Raw genomic sequence first — 18069 nt, forward strand, 5'->3', positions numbered from 1 at the left:
GTAAAATTTTACAAATTTGATACTCTGGCTAAGGAGGACCTGGAGTTCTCTCATTCGGTGCTGCAGAGTCATCCGCACTCTCCCGCCCGTTTGGGAGCTTTGGTATAATCCCCATGGTCCTTTCAGGAACCCCAGCATCCACTAGGACGATAGAGAAAATAAGATTTTACTTACCGATAAATCTATTTCTCGGAGTCCGTAGTGGATGCTGGGCGCCCATCCCAAGTGCGGATTATCTGCATAAATTGTACATAGTTATTGTTAACTAATTCGGGTTATTGTTGAAGGAAGCCATCTTTCAGAGGCTCCGCTGTTATCATACTGTTAACTGGGTTTAGATCACAGGTTGTACGGTGTGATTGGTGTGGCTGGTATGAGTCTTACCCGGGATTCAAAATCCTCCCTTATTGTGTACGCTCGTCCGGGCACAGTACCTAACTGGAGTCTGGAGGAGGGTCATAGGGGGAGGAGCCAGTGCACACCACCTGATCTGAAAAAGCTTTACTTTTTGTGCCCTGTCTCCTGCGGAGCCGCTATTCCCCATGGTCCTTTCAGGAACCCCAGCATCCACTACGGACTCCGAGAAATAGATTTATCGGTAAGTAAAATCTTATTATTTCTATAAGCGCCCCCTTATTGGTTGAGAGAGCACTAGCACACCTCTCAATTAGGTTGGCTGCTGAAATTGACATAGAGCCTGTGGGTTTTTTTTGGATCGGTTTAATAGTAAGGCACCAGGACTAATTTTCCCTATTCAACTAAAGTGTCCCTTTAGTGGGGGGAGGGTGCCTGCTAAAAAAAATTGTAGTTACAAAGAGAAAAAAAAACTCCATTGTCCTGTTTCAACCACAGATTATGGCCTAACAAGTTTCCTCAATTAGAGGGTGATGAGCAGGACCCTCTCTGCTGCGGTTGTCTTGTCTGCTCCTACCTCATCCATCTGTGCATTCCTGTTTGTTTCCTATTCCATGTTCTTAAGAACACTTGTGCCCAGGTATTGCCTTTGACATTGCCACTTTAAAAAAAAAAAAATACGGGCTTAGTTACCAGAATGGCACCCATGCTTGCATCTCAATGGCTGTTACGTAAGGTCCTTGTTATTTGCTTAGGTTAAGTTTTAGGCTTTTTGAATGTTTAATAAGTTGTCTTTCGGTCTCGGGCAAATGGAAGGTTTGGAGGGAAGATGCTCCATCCAAATGCTTAGACATGAAGTGTGGCGATGTGCTGTGATATCCTAGCCTTGGCCGTTGCATACGTGGGGGAGCAGCAGTCCCCACTGATATGAAGCTGCCAGCTCCTGGCCCTCCATGTCAGTGGCCATATCGCTTAGTGTTTTAGGTGCCCCTAAACATTGGCACGCTATGCAACCACCAAGGTGATCCTAATAGTGCAGATCCTCCGCTTTTCTTCCTCACTGTAAGGCGCCATGGGTTATTGTGGAACCTTATAAATACAAAATAGCTCACTTTTATCTGCTCTTAGTAACCATATTAACTGGTTTATGGCACATGTTACCACTTCCCTAATTGCTGTTTTGGTCTGTATGCATTTCCACTCTATACCTATTATTATTCTGCCCACCTCAGACGAGTATTGTCCTATCTTACTGGACCTTTCCATATACGTCATGGCAAATGTAATACATGCTATTCTCCCCTTATAGATTTCCTTGGCAAAGTCCTGTGGACAAAAGAATCAGCTGGGACAGGAGCTGCGGACGACCTCTGACCTTGTTTCTCAAGTCTTTCAGTCCTCTCTCCCCATCAACAAGGCCAGCATCTTCACCAAGCAGAAAGGCATGAACGACACTATGCGGTGAGTGTAGTAGTGCTGGCAGGCCGGGTCTTTCTAATCTAATTGCTCAGGGTATATTAGTGAGCTTGTAAATGGAGTCTTTGGAGGTCTCTCTTGTTAATATGCTCCTCACTGAGCTTCATCATTGAACACTGGGTTAGCATTGCTGCTTCAGAGCACTTGGTTCATGGGTACTATTCCGACCATGGCGCCGTCTGTGAGTCTTTATGTTCTCACATTGTTAATGTGAGGTTTTTCGGTAAGCCAACATCTTGCAGCCAGGCAAATTTTAAGTATAACTTTCTATTATATATCAGATAAATGAAAGTCAAAATCTTATAGGTTGCTGTGGTAACACCTCAACTTTCTCATTTGTCCACTGGGGGGCACCAGAGTACTTATTAACAGTTTCTTATATAGCGCAACATATTCCGTTGAGCTTTACAATTAGAACAGTAATAGAACAAAACTGGGTAAAAACAGACAGACCTAGAGGTAGGAAGGCCCTGCTCGCAAGCTTACAATCTAAACCTGCACTTTAGTAAATATACTCCTTGTACTTTAGAGGGTTTCCCTAGAGCACATTGTGCTTATTGAGTCTTCCCCCTTCTCTTCCAGGTACATCCTAATAGACTGGCTGGTAGAAGTGGCTACAATGAAAGATTTCTCCAGCCTCTGTCTGCACATGACCGTGGGGCTGGTGGATCGGTACTTGAAGCTACGCAGCGTCCCCCGGGCACGGCTCCAACTAGTTGGCATTGCCTGTATGGTGATCTGCACACGGTGAGTATCTGTGATCCCTGCATGGGGTGAATAGAGGACACTTAGCTATTGAATCACTGTAATCTAGTAGTATACTTATGACTGTATAAATCATTGGTACGGCCACACCTTGAATACGGTGTACAGTTCTATACTATAAAAAAGATATCTTAGAACTTGAACGAGTGCAGAGGCGAGACAAATTGATTAAGGGGTTGGAGGCACTGGATTATAAGGAAAGTCTTACTAGGTTAGGTTTGTTTACACTAGAAAAGAGGCGTCTAAGAGAAGACATCATTAATATTTATAAATATATAAACGGACAATACATGGAACTATCAGGCGATTTGTTTATTGAATTTTCTCTATCGTCCTAGTGGATGCTGGGGTTCCTGAAAGGACCATGGGGAATAGCGGCTCCGCAGGAGACAGGGCACAAAAATTAAAGCTTTAGGATCAGGTGGTGTGCACTGGCTCCTCCCCCTATGACCCTCCTCCAAGCCTCAGTTAGATTTTTGTGCCCGGCCGAGAAGGGTGCAATCTAGGTGGCTCTCCTAAAGAGCTGCTTAGAAAAGTTTAGCTTAGGTTTTTTATTTTACAGTGAGTCCTGCTGGCAACAGGATCACTGCAACGAGGGACTTAGGGGAGAAGAAGTGAACTCACCTGCGTGCAGGATGGATTGGCTTCTTTGGCTACTGGACATTAGCTCCAGAGGGACGATCACAGGTACAGCCTGGATGGTCACCGGAGCCTCGCCGCCGGCCCCCTTGCAGATGCTGAAACAAGAAGAAGGTCCAGAATCGGCGGCATGAAGACTCCTCAGTCTTCTTAAGGTAGCGCACAGCACTGCAGCTGTGCGCCATTTCCTCTCAGCACACTTCACACGGCAGTCACTGAGGGTGCAGGGCGCTGGGAGGGGGGCGCCCTGGGAGGCAATGAAAACCTATTTTTGGCTAAAAATACCTCACATATAGCCTCCGGGGGCTATATGGAGATATTTAACCCCTGCCAGAATCCGTTAAGAGCGGGAGACGAGGCCGCCGAAAAAGGGGCGGGGCCTATCTCCTCAGCACACAGCGCCATTTTCCCTCACAGGCTGGAGGGAAGGCTCCCAGGCTCTCCCCTGCACTGCACTACAGAAACAGGGTTAAAACAGAGAGGGGGGGCACTAATTTGGCGTTAGAAATATATAAAAAAGATGCTATAAGGGAAAACACTTATATAAGGTTGTCCCTATATAATTATAGCGTTTTTGGTGTGTGCTGGCAAACTCTCCCTCTGTCTCTCCAAAGGGCTAGTAGGTCCTGTCCTCTATCAGAGCATTCCCTGTGTGTGTGCTGTGTGTCGGTACGTGTGTGTCGACATGTATGAGGACGATGTTGGTGAGGAGGCGGAGCAATTGCCTGTAATGGTGATGTCACTCTCTAGGGAGTCGACACCGGAATGGATGGCTTATTTAGGGAATTACGTGATAATGTCAACACGCGCCAAGGTCGGTTGACGACATGAGACGGCCGACAAACAATTAGTACCGGTCCAGACGTCTCAAAAACACCGTCAGGGGTTTTAAAACGCCCGTTTACTTTAGTCGGTCGACACAGACACAGACAGGGACACTGAATCCAGTGTCGACGGTGAATAAACAAACGTATTCCTTATTAGGGCCACACGTTAAGGGCAATGAAGGAGGTGTTACATATTTCTGATACTACAAGTACCACAAAAGAGGGTATTATGTGGGATGTGAAAAAACTACCGTAGTTTTTCCTGAATCAGATAAATTAAATGAAGTGTGTGATGATGCGTGGGTTCCCCCCGATAGAAAATATGGGCGGTATACCCTTTCCCGCCAGAAGTTAGGGCGCGTTGGGAAACACCCCTTAGGGTGGATAAGGCGCTCACACGCTTATCAGAACAAGTGGCGGTACCGTCTATAGATAGGGCCGTCCTCAAGGAGCCAGCTGACAGGAGGCTGGAAAATATCATAAAAAGTATATACACACATACTGGTGTTATACTGCGACCAGCGATCGCCTCAGCCTGGATGTGCAGAGCTGGGGTGGCTTGGTCGGATTCCCTGACTAAAAATATTGATACCCTTGACAGGGACAGTATTTTATTGACTATAGAGCATTTAAAGGATGCATTTCTATATATGCGAGATGCACAGAGGGATATTTGCACTCTGGCATCAAGAGTAAGTGCGATGTCCATATCTGCCAGAAGATGTTTATGGACACGACAGTGGTCAGGTGATGCAGATTCCAAACGGCACAAAGGTGTATTGCCGTATAAAGGAAGAGGAGTTATTTGGGGTCGGTCCATCGGACCTGGTGGCCACGGCAACTGCTGGAAAATCCACCGTTTTTACCCTAAGTCACATCTCTGCAGAAAAAGACACCGTCTTTTCAGCTTCAGTCCTTTCGTCCCTATAAGAGTCATATCTGCCCAGGGATAGAGGAAAGGGAAGAAGACTGCAGCAGGCAGCCCATTCCCAGGAACAGAAGCGTTCCACCGCTTCTGACAAGCTCTCAGCATGACGCTGAGACCGTACAGGACCCCTGGATCCTACAAGTAGTATCCCAGGGGTACAGATTGGAATGTCGAGACGTTTCCCCTGCGCAGGCTCCTGAAGTCTGCTTTACCAAGGTCTCCCTCCGACAAGGAGGCAGTATGGGAAACAATTCACGAGCTGTATTCCCAGCAGGTGATAATTAAATTACCCCTCCTACAACAAGAAAAGGGGTATTATTCCACACTATATTGTGGTACTGAAGCCAGAAGGCTAGGTGAGACCTATTCTAAATCTAAAAAAATTTGAACACTTACAAAGGTTCAAATCAAGATGGAGTCACTCAGAGCAGTGATAACGAACCGGGAAGAAGGGGACTATATGGTGTCCCGAGACATCAGGGATGCTTACCTCCATGTCCCAAATTTGCCCTTATCACTAAGGGTACCTCAGGTTCGTGGTACAGAACTGTCACTATCAGTTTCAGACGCTGCCGTTTGGATTGTCCACGGCACCCCGGGTCTTTACCAAGGTAATGGCCGAAATGATGGTTCTTCTTCGAAGAAAAGGCGTCTTAATTATCCCTTACTTGGACGATCTCCTGATAAGGGCAAAGTCCAGGGAACACTTGGAGGTCGGAGTAGCACTATCTCGGATACTGTTACAACAGCAGGGGTGGATTCTAAATATTCCAAAATCGCAGCTGATCCCGACAACAAGTCTCCTGTGCTTAGGGATGATTCTGGACACAGTCCAGAAAAAGGTGTTTCTCCCGGAAGAGAAAGCCAGGGAGTTATCCGAGCTAGTCAGGAACCTCCTAAAATCAGTGCATCATTGCACAAGGGCCATGGTAAAAAAATGGTGACTTCCTTCGAAGCAATTCCAGTCGGCAGATTTCATGCAAGAACTTTTCAGTGGGATCTGCTGGACAAATGGTCCGGATCGCATCTTCAGATGCATCAGCGGATAACCCTATATCCAAGGACAAGGGTGTCTCTCCTGTGGTGGTTACAGAGTGCTCATCTTCTAGAGGGCCGCAGATTCGGCATTCAGTTTTGGATGTTGGTGACCACGGAGGCCAGCCCGAGAGGCTGGGGAGCAGTCACACAAGGAAAAAATTTCCAGGGAGTGTGATCAAGTCTGGAGACTTTTCTCCACATAAATATAGCTAAGGGTAAATTTATAATGCTCTAAGCTTAGCAAGACCTCTGCTTCAAGGTCAGCCGGTATTGATCCAGTGGGATAAAACATCACGGCAGTCGCCCACGTAAATAGACAGGGCGGCACAAGAAGCAGGAGGGCAGTGGCAAAAACTGCAAGGACTTCCTCAGTAGGCACGACCTCCGCCCGGCAGAGTGGGAACTTCATGGGGAAGTTTTCCACATGATTGTAAACCGTTGGGAATTACCAAAGGTGGACATGATGGCGTCCCGTCTGAACAAAAAACGGGACAGGTATTGCGCCAGGTTAAGAGACCCTCAGGCAATAGCTGTGGACGTTCTGGTAACACCGTGGGTGTACCAGTCGGTGTATGTGTTCCATCCTCTGCTTTTCATACCTAAGGTACTGAGAATTATAAGACGTAGAGGAGTAAGAACTATACTCATGGCTCTGGATTGGCCAAGAAGGACTTGGTACCCGGAACTTCAAGAGATGCTCACAGAGGACTTATGGCCTCTGCCGCTAAGAAGGGACTTGTTTCAGCAAGTACCATGTCTGTTCCAAGACTTACCGCAGCTGCGTTTGACGGCATGGCGGTGGAACGCCGGATCCTAAGGGAAAAGGCATTCAGGAAGAGGTCATTCCTACCCTGGTCAAAGCCAGAAAGGAGGTGACCGCACAACATTATCACCACATGTGGCGAAAATATGTTGCGTGGTGTGAGGCCAGGAAGGCCCCACGAAGAAATTTCAACTCGGTCGATTCCTGCATTTCCTGCAAACAGGAGTGTCTATGGGCCTCAAATTGGGGTCCATTAAGGTTCAAATTTCGGCCCTGTCGATTTTTCTTCCAGAAAGAATTGGCTTCAGTTCCTGAAGTCCAGAAGTTTGTCAAGGGAGTATTGCATATACAACCCCCTTTTGTGCCTCCAGTGGCACTGTGGGATCTCAACGTAGTTCTGGGATTCCTCAAAACACATTGGTTTAAAACCAGTCAAATCTGTGGATTTGAAGCATCTCACATGAAAAGTGAACATGCTCTTGGACCTGGCCTGGACCAGGCGAGTGTCAAATTGGTGGTTTTTTTCTCAAAAAAGCCCATATCTGTTTGTCCATTCGGACAGGGCAGAGCTGCGGACTCGTCCCCAGTTCTCTCCCTAAGGTGGTGTCAGTGTTTCACCTGAACCAGCTTATTGTGGTGTCTTGCGCCTACTAGGGACTTGGAGGACTCCAAGTTGCTAGATGTGGTCAGGGCCCTGAAAATATAGGTTCCAGGACGGCTGGAGTCAGGAAAACTGACTTGCTGTTATCCTGTATGCACCCAACAAACTGGGTGCTCTTGCTTCTAAGCAGACTTTTGCTAGTTGGATGTGTAATACAATTCAGCTTGCACATTCTGTGGCAGGCCTGCCACAGCCAAAATATGTAAATGCCCATTCCACAAGGAAGGTGGGCTCATCTTGGGCGGCTGCCCGAGGAGTCTCGGCTTTACAACTTTGCCGAGCGGCTATTTAGTCAGGGGCAAACACGTTTGTAAAATCCTACAAATTTGATACCCTGGCTAAGGAGGACCTGGAGTTCTCTCATTCGGTGCTGCAGAGTCATCCGCACTCTCCCGCCCGTTTGGGAGCTTTGGTATAATCCCCATGGTCCTTTCAGGAACCCCAGCATCCACTAGGACGATAGAGAAAATAAGAATTTACTTACCGATAATTCTATTTCTCGGAGTCCGTAGTGGATGCTGGGCGCCCATCCCAAGTGCGGATTATCTGCATTACTTGTACATAGTTACAAAAATCGGGTTATTATTTGTTGTGAGCCATCTTTTCAGAGGCTCCGCTGTTATCATACTGTTAACTGGGTTCAGATCACAGGTTGTACAGTGTGATTGGTGTGGCTGGTATGAGTCTTACCCGGGATTCATAAATCCTTCCTTATTGTGTACGCTCGTCCGGGCACAGTATCCTAACTGAGGCTTGGAGGAGGGTCATAGGGGGAGGAGCCAGTGCACACCACCTGATCCTAAAGCTTTACTTTTTGTGCCCTGTCTCCTGCGGAGCCGCTATTCCCCATGGTCCTTTCAGGAACCCCAGCATCCACTACGGACTCCGAGAAATAGAATTATCGGTAAGTAAATTCTTATTTTTTTTTACATAGGACACATGGGCATCCTCTGAGGTTAGAGGAGAGAAAATGTCATACCCAGCATAGGAAAGGGTTCTTTACAGTAAGGGCAGTAAGGATATGGAATTTGCTGCCAGAGAAGGTGGTAATGGTGGACTCAATATGTTTAAAAAAGGATTAGGTAAATCTCTAACTGAACAAGATATCCAAGGATATGGCATTTAAAATGATTATATTTAAGAAAAAAAGTGAATTAGTGTATACAGAATAGTGTACGATTTATACTACAGGTTGAACTCGATGGACAAATTGTCTTTTTTTTTTTTTTTTTTTTTTTTCAACCTCATTAACTGTGTTACTGTGTCCTCATTGTTCTCGCAGGTTTATCAGCAAAGAGATCCTGACCATCAGAGAAGCTGTATGGCTCACAGATAACACTTACAAATACGAGGACCTGGTACGGATGATGGGGGAGATCATCTCGGCGCTGGAGGGCAAGATCAGGGTGAGCTCTCTCTTCCTTTATCTCCGCACTCTGTTGTTCTCACTGCAGTTCTGTTCACCAGATTCTAATTTATAAGGTCAGGTTATTATCGGTTATCATTAAATGTAATTTACCTTCATGGTTCTTATTTATTTATTTATTAACAGTTGCTTATATAGTGCAGCAAATTCCGTTGCGCTTTACAATTGGAAACAATGATAAAACAAAACTGGGTAATCATAATAAAGTGCCAACTTTAAAGAATCAGAACACGCTATAACAACTACGACCACCTGCTAGTCACTGGTCTAGAACTGGACTTCTCAACGCCAGTCCTTGAGTACCTTCAACAGATCATGTTTTCAGGATTTAATTAATCCTGTACACAGGATTAAATAGATCCTGGTGAGTTAACCGATTTTTGCTGGGTCCGTAACCCCACCTATTTCCACAAACAAATGCTGAAAACATGACCTGTTATTGGTACTTTATGATCCGTGACCTATAATAGAATAGTGAGGATCTGGGTGCTATTGGCTATTACTTTAAGCCTCCATAAATGTCCACCTAGGTGCGTTATCAGCTAGACGTGCAGTATGCTGATACTTGTTTGACGTTGGTACAAACTTGCCCTTTCTGATTTTCAGATGCCCACTGTTATCGACTATAAGGATGTACTTTCTCATATCGTCTCACTGGACAGGAGCACCCTGCACCTCTGCAGCTACATCTCAGAGCTCTCCTTGCTTTATACAGAACTTTCTGTGTATTCTCCGGCTCAGCTGGCTGCTGGTGCCATGCTGCTGGCAAGGATACTGCACAAACAAGGTGGGTAAACAAGGCAGGCTCTACAGGAATATGCTTCTGGGAGATCTGTATATTGCTAATGTCTCTAGTCTCTCTAGTGCTTTTCCTTTGCTCATGACTTTAATTAAGGAAATGTAATTATGGGGACAGTGAAGCCCTTTGAAAACAGATGTTCTCAATTAAGTACCCAGTAGAAATAATTCCATTCTTCAACTGTAAGGAATGATACAGTTATCCTAGCGGAGTGCCCTTCTCCTGGTCAAGTCTGAATGAAGTGCGTTATACGGACTCTGTTCCATGGTTTAGCTGGACACTCCTTTTTTTTTCTTTTTCTTTTTTCTTTAATCCTCTAGTGAAAGTTAACCGAAAAGGCGAAATAAAAAACAAACCAACTCTGTTTTCTATATTGTATAATATTTTAGTTGTTTTTTGTAGTTTTTGACCTGTTTGGTGAACTTTTTAGTCTTTGCTTCATTTATACCCCTTTTACACCGCCAGCTTGTGGCACAGGTTATTACACATGAGCGTGCATAACCCATGTTGGTGGTAGGTGTAAAAGGGCCCAATTGGAATAATCTGGGTCGAGTGATCCGGTATTCCAACTCTGGTAGTTTGCAGGGTTGAACATAGATTAAACCCGGCAAGCTGTGCTGTGTAAACTGGAGGCATGTACAGGTGGCACTTGGAGATCATGTGATCTCCAAGTGCCGCATCACTGCTGACTATGCCTGGTTGGGATCAGCGGTGTGAAAGGGGCCTGAGGAAGGTGGCGCCCGGGAAGCTCCTGTGTCAGGCTCCCAGGTGCGACCTGCTAATTTTGGTCTAAAAGAGTTATAAATGTCTCCACATCAACCTAATTACACAGCACTGTTGACTTTTATTTCAAAGTTTCATAACGTTATTAAATCCTGGTGTATTGGCACTGATATTGTTGCCTAGCTGTCACTTCCACCAACTGCTACAGAACATGTCATGAGGGCAGTTGCGTCCTTAACTATATTGTACCTCTCATCGTCTGCAGCACTTCCATGGCCTACCCAGTTGGTAGAGTGTACGAGCTTCACCCTGGAGACCCTCACCCCCTGCGTGTTACTCCTGCACAAGAAATGGTAAGTATGCAGCATAAATCAGGAATCTGAGAAGCTTTGATTGCCGAGTGATGAGTCATTTCTTGGCGTGCTTCCCATAATGCACTGTGCTGCTGCTAAGGCAAATCTGATGAAAGACTAATCTCTGGGCTGCTGGAAATGATAAAACCAATGAATGTTATATCGGATAACAGTGATTTTTTTTTTGTTTTTTTTGTTCAGTGTCTAATTTAATTCCTGTATCTATTGTAGTTTCCATGATGATGCGCCCAAAGACTATCGGCAAGTGTCGCTGACTGCGGTGAAGCAGCGGTTTCAGAATGACCTGTATGGTCACATCAGCAATGAGAAGGTGAGACACGGGGCTGTTGTATATTATATACTTATCCCCTTCATGGCATTGCACGCCGGGAGGGTCCAGGGAAGTACTCGTCCAGGTCGGGTGGTAAGGGAGGAAGGTAGTAGCACCACCACCACCACCGTAGCGTCATCGTGGGTACTGCCCCCTTCTGTATGATGTTGCTGGGTCATAATGACAAATCTGTATCATGAACTCCAGGACCACCCACGTCATTGTGGGGGTGGAGGGTGTTAGCTCACTCTCTGGAGTTCCTCAGTCATCCCGGGACAGTAGGTAAGTGATCTATTAACATTTTAAAAGATCACTTACCTACTGTGATTTTTCTCCCCAATTGTAGAAGGCCTTTCCCTTGTGTTCTGTGGCCATGGCTGACGGGCTGTGTGTTTGGCAGGTGTTGGATCACTGGCTGCTGGTCACTCTTCTGGGAGTGGGTGCTTGGCTCAGGTAACAGTCTGATTGCTGTTCTCAGCAGGTGATGGACTATGGCCAGTTGTGTGCGCTGCTCGGAGTGCCCTTCCAGGATACAGAGGGTCCTACTTCTTCCCCTAACATCACTGACGTCCATCCCTTCCTGTGCTCGCCTGCTGGGAACAAAACTAAAAGGTAACTGCTTAGCGTAACTGTCTAGGGGACATAACGCTGCTGTGGAACTACAAGTCCTAGCAAGTCTTGCCAAGCAGCTTGTAGTTCCACACTGGCTCTGCAGCCGTAAGATGCCTGAGCCTTTCAGAATTACCTACACTGCTTAATATAGTCCCGCAATGGCATGAGTGACGTCCGGTTTCTGACATGGGCGTCACACGGTACATACTGTGGCACACCTGTGTAGCCGGTTTCACAAGTCAGAGCGTAGAAGAGGTGATACTGCCAATAGCAGCCAATCGGATGTCTGGTTTCTGCTAAGCTTTACTATAAAATGGGTTGGGGTGCTGCAATAGGAATGAGATCCTATTTCCTGTACACTTGTGGAACTGATGTCCCATTTCTTCCCACTCTGATCTGTATGATAGTGATGCTGTATAAGTAGAGATCACTGGTATAAAGCTATTTACTGTATACATTATATGGCTCCGTACTCGTGTGTCTTTAATAACCAGACCCTCCCTCCGCAGGCGCAGAGAGGATAGCATACAGGAAGATCGCGGCAGCTTCGTGACCACTCCCATCGCTGAGCTATCCAATCAGGAGGAAGCGCTACTTGGAGACTTCCTGGACTGGAGTCTCTATTCATCCTGTTCTGGCTACGAAGGAGATCGTGAAAGTGAAGGTGAACGGGAAGGAGATGGTAAGCTTACATTTCCTCAGTGCGGCTCCTAGAAAGGCCTGTCTTCTTGGAGTTAGGGTACATACAACCAGTATGTTTGGAATAAGTCTTTTATTTAAATAAAGTCTTCCAAACTTAGGTTGATTGTGTTTGGAACAGGAATTGGCCTATTCCTAGGCTAGATCTATTGGACCATGCTGGTAGTTGTAGTTCTAAAACAACCAGATGGGATTAAGTTATTCAGACTGCTTTATTATATTAATAGAGTGGTAAAATGTATGGAAGTTTAGCTGTATAGCCAAATCTATTTATTGCTGAACTTCTTAAATCAGTCATTATGTCATGCATGCACCAAAGGGAATTCTCGCTTCTCCTTTTCTAAATTGTAGCAAAGCTTCTACAGGATGCTCTTTCATGTGTCCTACAAACCACTTTGCTGCAAATCACATGCTGCAATCCGTTTCTGCTTTTTGTTGTTCTATAACATGTGTTGTGTTTTGGTGTAGACTGGGGTCTAGGTGCTTTAGTGAGGACAACAATCCCCTGATAAAGAGGAGGCACATTCTGATATAGAGGATTTAAATAATCTGTTGCCTATGGAAACGGCAATAACACGCATTTTCATTTTCTAGACTAGTTAATAACCTAGGACGTGCTTTAATAATACAAAAAAAAAAGGTGGAGGGGCAACCAAGTCTACAGCAATGTCTAGCAGCGATACCAAGACTGTACCCCTACAGGCTTTTGTCCCACTCTCCCAAAATCAGGATGACCTCTCTTACTAGCTGGTGGAGGGAGGTGATAAATTCAGTATAACTAAATAACTGTTGGTTCTGTCCTCAAACCACATACATCCCCCTGGTCTACAGGTTTGTGTTGCCAGTTGTTCATATAACAGTTGAACCCAATAAACATAGGTATTAGAATATCGCACTGTCCGAGGTCAGGCATGCATTTCCACCAGTGCTTTCCAAGGTTTAAATCTCTGAAGTTCCTGTGTAAAAAGCTTTGGAAAACTGCATTATTTATACATATCTGTAACACGCTTTCTTCTCTGCAGTCACCGCACCCAGTGGAATTCTGGATATCTCGCGCTTCTACACAGAACATTCACATTGTCAGGACTCTAGTGATGAGGACACCACAACCACCTCACCACCCCCATCAAAGCCGAACCTCACCATTACTGTCCCTCCCTTGAAAATTGGTGCCGAAAACAGCTCTGGCTACTCCTCTGTGAGCAGTGGAGGGAGCCCGGTCTCCTCTCCCACTGGTCTTCCCTTTACGCCAAACCCAGGACTATCCCACAGCAGGCTGACTCCCATTCCTTACCCTCATCCTAGTCCATCCCATTTCAAGGCTGCCCGACGGCAAGTGAAGAGGAAAAACCAAGCGCAGCACAGCGATGACAGTGTCACAGATCCTCTATAAAGACTGCTAATATTCCCTCATGTACAAAGAAATATATATATATTTTTGTCATTCAAAAGAAAACAAAATGCCTGTGTGTGTGACTGGTGTGCTGAATATAAGGTGAAATGGGGGAATGGGCAATAGGCTTTATGATTTCTTAGAATTGGGTATAAAGCAGTCCTAGGACCTCTAGTACAGGCCTGGCTGACCTGTGTCTCTCCAGCTGTTGTGACACTACGAATCCCAGCATGCCCTGCCACAGTTTTGTTATTAAGGAATGCTAAAACTGGCAGGGCATGCTGGGACGTGTAGTTCCACAACAGCTGGAGAGCCACAGGTTGGCCAGGCCTGCTCTAGTATATACAGCATATATAAGGCACTGTTTTATCCATCAATAATCAATCTGACTGATATCAAGGTTGGGAATGTATGAAAATGGGCGCGCAGGAAAAAGGTGCTATAACTGTAGTAATCAGGTTGCTCTTATAAACTACTAGTAAAGGGCCATTAGCTTACCCCGCCCCCTTCCTTTCTGACACCCTTTCCCCTGGTTTGGTTGCTGCTCCAGCCCCATAAAAAAAAAAAAAACACTGCTGCTCTGTCTTGCCCTACCCTGCTCCGTTCCACCTCCTGCTATCATACTTACCCCTGGTGGCCAGCTGGTTCCTGTAGCGCTAGGTCTGTTCCATCTTGCTCGAGGTGGGAGCCAGGGGGTGTGCTCCCCAACACTCACTGAGCATGCATGCATAGCACTAAACAGACCTTATGAAACGATTCTATAGATATTGCACTTGAAAAATGTTAAAAGAAAACAAAATGTTACAGATCCTCTATAAAGACTTCCAGTATTCCCTAATCTGTAAAAAGAAACAGTTGTCACTTAAAAGGAAACATTCTTATGTGTGCGCCTGTGAAGTGCTGAAGATAAGGTATTACTGGGTAATGGGCAGTAGGCTTTAAGGTTTATTTAGATTGGATACAAAGCAGCCCAGGCTCTGTGGTATAGAAAAGATTTTACAATGTGATTTCTCTAAGGGAGTTCTACAAGGATCAGCTTGCATGATGTACCTACTGCTGCGTGAAGATTTACTGTGCCGTGAACCCGGGTAACTGATATTTACAAAGATGGATTTGATCACCTAAAACAGCTTTACAGTATTTGCAGTCAGGCTTCTCTTTTGTGTGAGTCTGGAGGTTAATAACACTATTAAGGTGAATGATCTTTGGAAACCGTGTCAGCAGGGAAACAGGTTGCAGAAAACAGACCAGAATATACATTTACGGAATAGTTATATTTAGTCTGAAAATATTTTGCAACCCTGACGAAGGTAAATCATTGATGGCTTTTAATACTGGCTATTTGTAAAGTGATGGATAAAAGGTCTATCACTGGTTTTCTAATCCTTCCAAAGTCCACTAACCCCCCCCCCCCCCCCTCTGCATTATTTAAAGTATACAGCAGAACTTTGGATAGCTGTATAAGCCACTATTTCATAAAATAGTCACTAAACATGTTATATATGTAAGAAAATATAGCAGATAGCCTGGTCCAAGAGGCACAACAGTTGGCGGGGAAGCCTCTAACACTTGTTACATATCTAATCAGGTCCTTAATGATGGATTATGGGCCTAATTCAGACCTGATCGCAGCAGCAAATTTTTTCTCTAATGGGAAAAACCATGTTGCACTGCAGGTGGGGCATATGTAACATGTGCAGAGAGTTTAGATTTGGGTGGAGTGTGTTCAAACTGAAATCTAAATTGCAGTGTAAAATTAAAGCCGCTAATATTTACCCTGCACAGAAACCATATAACCCACCCAGTCTAACTCTCTGCACATGTTACATCTGCCCCACTTGCAGTGCGCAGGGTTTTGCCCATTAGAGAAAGATTTTGCTGCTGCGATCAGGTCTGAATTAGGCCCTATATCCATTTTTTTTTTTTTTTTTTTTTTTTTTTTTTGGAGGACCCATGATTTAATAAAGCTAGATCAATAAGTCACCTAAAAAAAAAAGTATTTTTTTTTCCCCTCATACGTCCTAGAGGATGCTGGGGTCCACTTTATAACCATGGGGTATAGACGGTTCCGCAGGAGCCATGGGCACTCTAAGACTTTTCAAAGGGTGTGAACTGGCTCCTCCCCCTATGCCTCTCCTCCAGACCTCTGTTTTAGAAATGTGCCCAGGCAGACTGGATGCACTCCAGGGGAGCTCTACTGAGTTTCTCTGAAAAGACTTGTGTTAGGTTTTTTATTTTCAGGGAGAATTGCTGGCAAGTCTCCCTGCTTTCTGGGACTGAGGGGGCAGAAGTAGGAACCAACTTCCTAAAGAGTTTCATTGCTCTGCTTCTGGCTGACGACACCATTAGCTCCTTGAAGGGTACTGAACGCTAGCCGTGTCTAGATGCTCACTCCCACAGCATGCCGTCACCCCCCTCACAGAGCCAGAAGTCAGAAAACAGGTGAGTGTAAGAAGATAGAGCTTCAATCAACATAGTGATGGCTAAAGGTACCGCGCGGCTGACGGGAGCGCAGCGCGCCATTGCTGCCCACACACAGGCACTGCAGGGCGGGCGCCCTGGGCAGCAAAATACCTTAAAAACTGGCAAAAAGGGGGGTATAAGATGCCCAGGCACAGCCCTACCTCCGCCAGTATAAATATTATATGAAAATCTCTGAGGAGAAAACGTGCCATTGCGGGGGCGGAGCTTCCTCCTCAGTCAGCCAGCACACTGCTCAGCGCCATTTTCTCTCCTCAGGCTGCAGAGACAACGCTGGTCCTCCTCCACTTCTGACTACAAGTATCGGTGCAAAACGGGAAGGAGGGCACAGCGATTTTGGTGCTTTACAGGTGTATTTACATTGTAAAACAGCGCTGCATGTCAGTGGGCATTTTGTGTTCACAGGCATTATATACTGGCGCTGGGGTTGTGAACTGGCTGCTCCTAAACTGTGTTCCTCTGACAGATTTTACTGTGGGTCTGTCCCCTATAAGTCCCTGTGTGTGTGTTGTGCACGAGTGTGACATGTCTGAGGCAGGGAGTTCTTCCCCGGAGGAAGCTAATTTAGGGACACAGAGTTGTAATGTGGCGCTGCCGGCACACCAAGAGCCTGCATGGGTGAAATAAATACGTAGTGTTCATTCTAGCACCCTGCACCTTTCAAAACATGTGCATTTCCTCTTTCCTGCCTGGGGTGTCGCTCTCTCCTCTGGTGCTTCTTAGCACACTCTGGTCTGTATTTCATTGCTGAGATACAGACCAGAGTGTTCTGAGAAGCACCAGAGCAGAGAGCGACACCCCAGGCAGGAAAGGAGAACTGCATGGAATTTGAAAGGTGCAGGGTGCTAGAATGAACACTAAATACGTGATAGTATGCATCATATCAATAGGAGGTTAGATAAGTCGGAATCTCATGCTGAGTGCTGGAGAAAGTCTGTGGAAGATGTGATTTTTCAGGGTTCTGTTCTTCCACCCACAGGCGACCCCTCTGGGTCACATAAGAGACCGTTTGCAAATATTGTAAGCACTGATACTGACACGGACACTGATTCCTGTGCCGACGATAGTGACTCCAGGGAAATAGATCATAAATTGGTGAAAAATATACAATATATGATTGTGGCTATAAGAGAAGTTCTGGAGGTTACAGAAACCACTCCTGTACCTCAGGAGAAGGCCTATTTCTCTAACGTCCTAGTGGATGCTGGGAACTCCGAAAGGACCATGGGGAATAGCGGCTCCGCAGGAGTCTGGGCACAACTAAAAGAAAGCTTTTAGACTACCTGGTGTGCACTGGCTCCTCCCACTATGACCCTCCTCCAAGCCTCCAGTTAGATTTTTGTGGCCGGCCGAGCTGGATGCACACTAGGGGCTCTCCTGAGCTCTTAGAAAAAAAAGTATATTTTAGGTTTTTATTTTACAGTGAGACCTGCTGGCAACAGGCTCACTGCAACGAGGGACTAAGGGGAGAAGAAGCGAACCTACCTGCTTGCAGCTAGCTTGGGCTTCTTAGGCTACTGGACACCATTAGCTCCAGAGGGACCGACCGCATGGAACTGGCCTTGGTGTTCGGTCCCGGAGCCGCTCCGCCGTCCCCCTTACAGAAGCAAGAAGAAGTCCGGAAAATCGGCGGCATGAAGACTTCTGTCTTCTCCAAGGTAGCGCACAGCACTGCAGCTGTGCGCCATTGCTCCTCATACACACTTCACACTCCGGTCACTGAGGGTGCAGGGCGCTGGGGGGGGGGAGCCCTGAGCAGCAATAAAAACACCTTGGCTGGCAAAACAATCACAATATATAG

General features: G+C 46.0%; 1 protein-coding gene across 3 annotated transcripts in view; it reads left to right on the plus strand.

Annotated features, from left to right (window-relative positions):
- CCNF (cyclin F) overlaps window positions 1-13802 on the plus strand; it is a 57562-nt gene extending 43760 nt beyond the window's left edge. For 2 of the 3 annotated variants that reach the window (XM_063934687.1, XM_063934689.1), the window contains exons 9-17: window positions 1664-1815; window positions 2413-2577; window positions 8734-8857; window positions 9484-9664; window positions 10665-10752; window positions 10984-11083; window positions 11562-11695; window positions 12205-12377; window positions 13417-13802. In XM_063934687.1, the coding sequence (XP_063790757.1) occupies window positions 1664-1815; window positions 2413-2577; window positions 8734-8857; window positions 9484-9664; window positions 10665-10752; window positions 10984-11083; window positions 11562-11695; window positions 12205-12377; window positions 13417-13787 (1488 nt within the window). In that variant the 3' untranslated portion in view covers window positions 13788-13802. The remainder of the gene's footprint in view (window positions 1-1663; window positions 1816-2412; window positions 2578-8733; window positions 8858-9483; window positions 9665-10664; window positions 10753-10983; window positions 11084-11561; window positions 11696-12204; window positions 12378-13416) is intronic. The other variant, XM_063934688.1, reaches the window with a different exon arrangement.
- Window positions 13803-18069: the final 4267 nt, after the last annotated feature.

The sequence above is a fragment of the Pseudophryne corroboree genome, chromosome 7, assembly GCF_028390025.1.
Source record: "Pseudophryne corroboree isolate aPseCor3 chromosome 7, aPseCor3.hap2, whole genome shotgun sequence".
NCBI lineage: Eukaryota > Metazoa > Chordata > Amphibia > Anura > Myobatrachidae > Pseudophryne > Pseudophryne corroboree.